The 9,045-nt window shown below is 39.1% G+C and overlaps 1 protein-coding gene across 1 annotated transcript; it reads right to left on the bottom strand.

Annotated features, from left to right (window-relative positions):
• Positions 1–2,422: 2,422 nt before the first annotated feature.
• On the bottom strand, positions 2,423–8,657 carry LOC119628558 (uncharacterized). Its single transcript, XM_062668488.1, has 2 exons — positions 7,851–8,657; positions 2,423–6,690 (listed from the first exon to the last, which is right to left on the bottom strand). Exon 2 carries the CDS (start codon positions 6,359–6,361, stop codon positions 2,423–2,425), a length of 3,939 nt encoding a protein of 1,312 aa, XP_062524472.1. The 5' UTR covers positions 6,362–6,690; positions 7,851–8,657.
• Positions 8,658–9,045: the final 388 nt, after the last annotated feature.

The raw sequence follows: 9,045 nt of genomic DNA, 5'->3' as shown, positions 1-9,045 counted from the left end.
AGAAGAATTAGGGACACAAATCTAGTGCATACAGTAAACATTACATATAATAATATAAACATATTACAAGATGCAAAACAATATATATACATACAAATACGCACTCATACACACACATACATATACTTACTTTATATTCATATATTCTTGGCACAAAAGAGCACAAGACCGCGCGGCAGATCACCATTACGATGGACGGACCAAATAAAAGCAGCTCTAAACGGTCCCGTTAACGAGTGCATAAGAAGGGCAGCGGTACGCGAGGAATGGCGACGTCTGGTGAAGCGCACCACCACCCGAAATGATGACCATGACCACTGTGCCAAGAGTGCATGCGAGAAGAAGGATAAAATATTTGTTAAAACTGTTGGAAAATAATACTTACTACCTTTCATCCCGCTATTGAGCGCGGGCTCCACTCACGCGATGTAGAGTGCAGTCTAGGAAGCTACGAAAAAATAGTGAAACTTGAACTTTCATATGCGATACATGTACAATTAGAAAAAAAAATCTGTTAAATTCGACCACTTTTTGTATAGGTAAACCGGCACCTTTATCTGATGTTAAATTAACTAAGTTCCGTACATACAATAAGTTACAGGCCACCCACTTTAAGAGCATTGGGCGATTACAAAAACCACTGAGCCTTTCATACAAAAACGCATGAATGCCCCGCGACAGGAAAGAATAAACGCGGGACCGACTCCAACCGTAATTTAGTTGGGAATTAATTAAAAAACAACAGTTTTTCATTTTATCAAATGAACGAAAACATTATCGTAACGCTCCCAGTGTAATTTGGAATAATGTTTTGTGTAATGGGTCTGCTGAGCAAAGTAGAGAGAGAGCGCAGTGGGCTTTTTGTCGAATTTCCCACGCCCGGCCGCTATTACAAGCAGCAATCCACAAAAAGATAAATTGAGAGTAAATTTATTACAGCAGAGTGCTCTCAGCAGGACAGATTTTCTTAGAACGTTCAGCTGCTCGTAGTCTATTGCGTTTCCTTAATTCTTTTAACAAAATCTTCGTCGTGTCCCCGTGATTCAAGTGACGTGCATTTTGAACGGTGAATGCAAAGATTTATAGCGTGTTACTTTCGGAACGTGCAAACGATATAAAGAAACAAAATACAAAGATAGTAGAAAGCCCTTATTTATGAATATGACATTATTATTAACAATAATGAGTTTTAAACACAAACGGTTCTGAGAGACTGAATTTTAGATTTTTTATTGCTTAGATGAGTGGACGAGCTCACAGCCCACCTGGTGTTAAGTGGTTACTGGAGCCCATAGACATCTACAACGTAAATGCGCCACCCACCTTGAGATATAAGTTCTAAGGTCTCAATGAATATGACATTATGATTAACAGTAATGAGTTTGAAACACAAACGGTTCTGAGAGACTGAATTTTAGATATCACTACAAAAAAAAAAACAAACAAAACCGAAGATAGCTTTCACGTGCTCAGCCGCACGGAGGGTTTCTAGTGGACATCAATCGCTCCTGTCCTAATAACCGTTTAAATAGCACAAAGATTTATGGTAAAGCCCAACAAAGGGCCCTCCGATCCGGCAGCGTCGATAAATCTACGCACAAAATAATACGATCCCCGAGCGATTTGTTCGCTGGGACAAAGACCGTGTTTTTCTCCAATAAAATTAAAGAAAGCAACTACGGTTCGCGCCTACTATTGAACAGATCATTTTGTTTATGATTCTCAATGAAAAAATTTCTGTGTTCTTATTCAGTCGTAACTTGGATCACACTATCGTGGGAAGTGTTTTTTGCTTGTTTTTATGTAGATCTAAATACATAATAATGTGAAGCGATTCTAATTTTAAATTTATCGTAATTGAAAAATAGTGGCCTAGCCTTATATAAGATTTCAATATCTAGAATGAATTGAGTGTTTTTTATTTATTTAAATCACCTTTTTGTATAGGTATAAACTCAAATGAATTATTTCATTTAACGAGAACAGTAATTTAAGGTTAAAAAAGAATGATATTTTTTAGAAAAGTTATGATCTATTTTACGATGAACTGTGGTAGCTATGTTTTTAGAACTGTTATAAATAAGTACCTGAATACTGTTGCTTTTGACTATTTCTATTTTAACTAATATATAGAAATAGCTTTTTTATTTATTTAATTGAGATCATGACACAATGGGCTTCTAAATTCAAAGCCAAGGAGGTGTTCTTTGCTGGATGTCTTGTTCTCTTCAATGAAACGATTTGGCTCGTATTTACAGGTTTATTAAAGATAAACAACTGAAGAACAAATAATAATGTGGTTATATATTGGAGTAGATAATGTATAGTATGTAATCGTTAAAATGTATATGCATGCGTTCGCGATCGCTCGATGAAGTGAAGCTCGGTGGTGGGCGAGAATAAAACTTGTTTGGAGGGGGATTTAGAGATCCTTAACATCCTCCGGGGCCTTGGAAGCATTTGCTTCCAATGAAGAATCTTCTGCAGTATCCAATAGAGGACAAAGATATCGAAGTCCACGCCGATAAACGCCAGTCGAAGTTTTAATTTCGGCTACTCGCACGATATTGTCCTTTCCTGGAAATAGGTTGATGACTCGACCCGTCCGCCATTGCATCGGTGGAATATTCTCGTCCTTCAGTAGAACTAAGTCACCATTCTGGATTGATCTTGCTGGTACGCGCCATTTGTGTCTTTGCTGTAATTCGTTCAAGTACTCTAGCTGCCATCGATTCCAAAAATGTTGACGAATCTGCTCCAAGTGTTGGTATCGGCTCAATCTAGAGGTACTAAGTTGCATGTAGTTAGGTGATGGCAACGACGTCAAAGGTCTTCCAATGAGGAAGTGTCCGGGAGTCAGAGGAGCAAGGTCATCAGGAGAGGAAGATAAGGGACATAAAGGCCTGCTATTGAGTATGGCTTCGATTTGATTAAACAAAGTAGCTAATTCTTCAAATGTGCAGTGAGTGTTATCGAGAATTCTTTTCAAATGAAATTTGGCTGATTTGACTGACGCCTCCCATAGACCCCCGAAGTGTGGTGCATATGCCGGTTGAAATTTAAAATCAATCCCTTCACTAGAAAGGAATCCACCGACGCCATCAGCATGAGAGTTCACAAATTCTGTAATCTCTTTGGATGCAGATACGAAGTTTCTGCCATTATCGCAGAAAATCTCCTTCGGCTTACCTCGGCGAGAGATAAAACGACGCAACGATAATATGAATGCCTCTTTGGTGAGGTCGCTTACGGCTTCTAAATGCAAACATTTGTATCTGAGGCAGACAAAAACGCACATATAACATTTCGATATCTTACACCCTCTACCCTTCCTATCAGTTATTAAGAAAGGTCCACAAAAATCAATACCAGCACTTATAAAGGGGAAGTCAGGATCAACGCGTTGACTGGGTAATGCGCCCATCATAGGTGCAAGCATCTTAGCACTTGCCCGCCTGCATACAATGCATTGTCTCACAGTAGCACGTGCCAGATCTCTGCCCGCTATGGGCCAGACGAACTCTCTGACAGTGGACAGTAGTAACTGTGGGCCAGCGTGCAGAAGACGTAAATGTTCTTGCTGGAACAATAGTTTTGTCAATTTATGCTTCGCATGTAGTAGCATAGGATGACGTTTGTCGTAAATCTGACAAGAATAGTTTAAACGACCACCTACACGTAATATACCCTTATCATCAATAAACGGGCTTAAGGAAATTAAAGGATTGTTCGGACTCAGCACGCCTTTATTATCGGTTGTGGCTAGTTCAGTACTAAAACTATCCTTCTGAGCTAATCTCACTAAAGTTTCAAATGAATTGATGAGCTCATCAGGCTGCAATATACCATTCTTTTTATTGGGTTTGTTTCTGCAATTTAAAACGAATCTTAAAATATATGCACAAGCTCTTTGCAATATGCGCAAATTAGAATACCTATCAAAATGTATTAATGTCTGTATCATGTTTTTAGATGTGTTCACTAAATTAATCTTTATTTCCGGCAAATCATCAGTGGGATGGCGGTGGTTAAACAATGCTGGCCACTCATTCTTGCTTTCTTTCAAGAACTTTGGGCCGTTCCACCAAAGATCCATCTGAGGAGGTGCAGACACATCCAAACCACGTGAAGCTAAATCTGCAGGATTACACGACGTTGGCACATGACGCCACTCAGAAATGTCAGTCGATTCCAAAATGGTACCTACCCTGTTTGCCACAAAGGTTTTCAGTCTATCACATCTCATACTCAACCAGGTCAGCACAATAGATGAGTCAGTCCAAAATATTTTGTGGGAAATTGCGCATCGCAATGCGCGACACACAGCACTCACCAACTGTGCGCCCAGGACGCACGCGCATAGCTCGAGTCTTGGAATAGTCATCGGATTCACAGAAGCTACTCGAGCTTTGGAACATAACAAGCGTACGCGCACGTTGCCTTGCGCGTCGTGAGATCTGAGATAAATGCATGCTGCGTATGCAGACTGCGAAGCATCGCAGAAGCAATGCAGCTCTGTGTTAATCGACTCGGGACATAAGACATGTCTAGGAATTCGCAAGTGTTGCATTTCAGACACGCTGCAAAGAAATGATTGCCAGGCTCTACTTATGTCGGCGGGAACAGGTTCATCCCAATCGATTTTAGTCAGCCAAAGTCTTTGCAGTATGATTTTAGGTTTAATTGTGAATAAACTCAGCAATCCAAGAGGATCGAAAACTTTACATGAATCTGATAAAATTGATCTTTTGGTAGGAATATTTTTTGTAATTTTGTAATTGCTAGGAAAGCTAATGTAATCTTCGTTGGGGTTCCAACCTATCCCTAAGGTATGTGACGATGAACTAATTATGAGTTCACGTTGAACAGACTGCGGCTCGATCAAGAGAGATGGTATATTGGAACGGTACTTACGTAGATTGAAACAGCCGGCTGCTAATGTACTCTCTACGGTTTTTTTAATATAATGTAGCTCAGTCTCACTGTCACTTCCGGTGAGCATGTCGTCCACCAGGAAGTCGTTCTGAATAATATTTTTAATTTTAGGTTCACAAGAGTCCTCGCCCAACTGCCACAGACAACGTGTGCTCAGGAAACTTGAACTAGAAAGGCCATAGGTAACTGTATTGAGCCGCAGTGATCTCAGTGCCTCCGTACTTGTATCACGCCAAAGTATCATTTGCAAATCGCGGTCATTGTTTTGTATTTGTACTTGTCGGTACATCTTTTCTATATCAGCTGATATTACGTAGGTGTATTGACGAAATCGAAGCAAAATGTTAAAAAGTTTATCTTGTATATTTGGGCCAACCATTAATAAATCGTTTATGGAAAATCCAGATGTTGTCTTCGCACTACCATTAAATACGACGCGCAGCTTGGTTGATTCGCTAGATGGTTTCAGTACCGCGTGGTGAGGTATAAAATAAGATTGCCGAGGAATCAATATCTCTGACTCAGACAAGTGGCCTAGCACAGAGTATTCATGTATAAACTGCGAATATAAATTTTTAAGGTCACTGTTTTTTGACAAACGTCTCTCCAATGACAAGAATTGGTTTCTAGCTAGTGTGAATGAGTCGCCTAAGCAAGTGGGCTCTGAAACTAATGGCAATCTCACACAAAACCTGCCTTCGTCATTACGATATGTGTTAGCAACGTAATGATTTTCACATTCTATTTCTTCTTCTGTTTTGAGGGAATCGTATTGAGGTACTTGCTCAATTTCCCAAAACTTAGCTAGTTGCTCATTAAGAGACCTATTTGAAACTCTCGACTCGCGCGATTGAATAAAAGCATAATTACAATGTATAGAATTCTTGTGATTGTTTTGACTGGTTGAGATTGGACCGGATAATATCCAGCCTAGTTTAGATTTATGCATAACGGGCTTGTTGGTTCCTAAAGAAATTTGTCGCGGTTCAATTAAAGTCCAAAAAATATCGGCTCCTATTAGTAAATCAATAGGTGCCGAATAATTGAATTTAGGATCTGCGAGTTTTAAATGAGATGGAAGTTGTATTTCTGAAATATCTACTGTCTTATTAGGTAGGTTGGTTGTAATTTGAGGCAGCACTAAACATGAAGTTCCAATATTATAATCGTTACACTTTGAGGCCAACACTATGTTGCAACGATTCAACGACTTCAAGCATGTGTTTTGATTACCAATCCCTATAATGTTTAATTTAGTCGGTAAAGAACTTAACTGTAATTTCAATTTTAAATTCTCTGTAATAATGGACGACTGACTGCCGCTGTCTAGAAGTGCACGAGCCGTGACATGATGTCTTGTGTTTGGATTGTATATTTCGACCATCGCCGTTGAAAGAAGTACATTTGATTTGGAACCCACTGACATACTGACAGCGCTATTGCACGTAGCCTGCTCACCCTCAGACCCCGCTTCGGTTGTCGAGCTTTGTGCTTGAACGTTGGATATATTTGCAGCCTGAGAATTATCCCTATGTAGTAGGGTGTTGTGAAATAATTTGCAAATGTAACAAGGACCTAACCTACATTGTTGTACTGAATGCCCCTTGCGTAGGCAGTTAAAACATAGTCTTAACCTCACCACCTCGGCGGTCCTGTCAGCGATTGATTTTGCCAAGAAGGTCGCACAATCATATAAGCGATGATCACCACCGCACAGGACGCATATGGAAGTCGACGAGGAGGAGGATTGGCCAGCTGAAATCACAAATGATCTTGTTTGAGGCCGTTGACCTTTGCTCAAATCGAAGGAATTTAACGGACGTTTATTAATTGAAGCACGCTCTGTCCTATTCAATTGTATTGATTCCAAAATATTGGCTCGAGCTTTCAGGAAACAAAAAAAATCTTTAAGAGAAGGTGATCTCTTGAAATTGCTCCTGTGCTCCTCCCACTTAAAATTAGTGCTACTATCGAGTTTTGAAGTGACCAGATGTATTACTAGCGTATCCCACGACGCCGTTGGTTCGCCCAGGGTGTTGAGAGCCCGTAAGTTTTTCGAAATGTGATCGATTAAAAATTTTAAATCTTTAGATGAATCGCGAGACACGGGCTGAAGGTTACAGAGCGAGTTTAAATGATTGCTTATCAGTTGCTTTTCGTTGTTGTATCTCTCGCAAAGAAGTTTCCAGGCTTCATCATAATTGGCAGAACTAACTTCGAGATTGCTGATGACGTGAGCAGCCTCTCCTTCAAGATAAGAGTTGAGGTAATGAAATTTATGTACTGATTCAATTCTGTTGTTGCTGTGGATCAATGAAGTAAAAGTGTCTCGAAATTCTAGCCATTTAAAGTAAGTGCCGTCAAAGTTCGCAATTTTTATAGTAGGCAATTTGAAGCCTGATATATGTTGACTTGGGTTTGAACAATTGGAACAAATTTCAGAATTCGCGGGCCTAAAGTCCTCGCGTTGCGTCTGATTAGCCTCCAAAAATAATTGAGTTTTTGCGATAAGTGATGAAAAATCTGTCTCAATATCATCTCTTATATCTAGTTCAGCTTCTAGATTAGCAGTGTTCATTATTTCTATCTGCGTCTGCAATTCATCAAACTTGGAAAACATTTCTCTCAAACTTTCATATCTTTGATTAAGCATACACAAATCAACCTGCAAGGTCGGCTGCGTTTCTGAGATCTTATTAAATAAATTTTTATATTTAGTAATGCGACCCTTGACGGAACTACGACGAGCGTTGAGTTCTTTTAATGTGCTTACTGTGCTTGCACTGGGGACATCTAGTTTAAGACTCCCGATTGGCGAGATAGATCTCTCAGTGTGAGACATAATGGCAAAGGAATGAGCAATACAAAATTGAAAGCAAACGAGAAAAATAAATAAAATTAAAATAGAATGTTACGTAAATTATGCAATCCGGTCAATGCCCTCAATTAACAATGGGTCAAGGTCAGCGCAGTGTCTTATAAACTGTAGTCGGCCAGATGCGGGAACGAACGGCTTTGAAATGACACACGTAGTGCGACACGAAGCGTTTACTGGAATGCAGAAATTGAACTATTCAAAACAAATGTTATGATTAAATGAATGCGTATGATGAATAATTAAATGTTAAATTTTACGCTTGTTATTAAAGAATTATTTCGAAATGTATTGTAACAACTCGTTGTACTGCAATCTCAGCGTTAACAAAATGTAATATTATAATAATTTGCTGTATTTAATGAAGTATTGATTACGAAATGATATTTGACTTTATTAATGTGTAATAATCAAGTTTTGACTAATGTATTTCACTCTTAGTTATTAAGATGGAGGTAGTTTGTTAAAGTTTAAAGTACATTAAGCTAACTTTTGTTCGAGTCTAAGGCCTATGGATGAATTAATGGATGATTTATGATGAGAATAGATATAAATCAGGAATGGACACTTCCCTGCTGTTTGATGTTGATCACGTTCATCACGTCGAGGTCACCAATGTTCTTTGCTGGATGTCTTGTTCTCTTCAATGAAACGATTTGGCTCGTATTTACAGGTTTATTAAAGATAAACAACTGAAGAACAAATAATAATGTGGTTATATATTGGAGTAGATAATGTATAGTATGTAATCGTTAAAATGTATATGCATGCGTTCGCGATCGCTCGATGAAGTGAAGCTCGGTGGTGGGCGAGAATAAAACTTGTTTGGAGGGGGATTTAGAGATCCTTAACAGAGGTGTTAAGGATTCCAGGCGCGGTAGTACAATAAAAAACACATATACACGATAATTTATAAATAAATAATGTTTTCACGCTGCACGCAATGTAGTAAGAAGCACACTTGAAAATCAACTAACACGCGAGGTCAAGGAACTCCAAGGATCGCCACGGGGAATCCTGACACCTACGTTTGTGTTATATTCATGGTTCACTGCAAAGCTGCAAGTATACAGGCTTAGAATTTTGGACTGTATATTCTTGGGTCATGAGATTTAAGTCTCAATTGTACTTACTGTGTGCCACTGTGTGTGTACTGCCATCTTGAGCCACGAGATTTAGGTCTAAATTGTACTTACTGTGTAATGGCTGTTTCGATATTTAAACCAAAACCAATG

The sequence above is a fragment of the Bombyx mori genome, chromosome 5, assembly GCF_030269925.1.
Source record: "Bombyx mori chromosome 5, ASM3026992v2".
Lineage (NCBI taxonomy): Eukaryota > Metazoa > Arthropoda > Insecta > Lepidoptera > Bombycidae > Bombyx > Bombyx mori.
Note: the sequence above shows the minus strand (reverse complement) of the source record. Positions and strands in the feature narration are given on the sequence as shown.

Coding starts and splice junctions, on each gene's coding strand:
- LOC119628558 (XM_062668488.1), bottom strand. CDS start 6,361: ATGTCAGTGGGTTCCAAATCAAATGTACTTCTTTCAACGGCGATGGTC.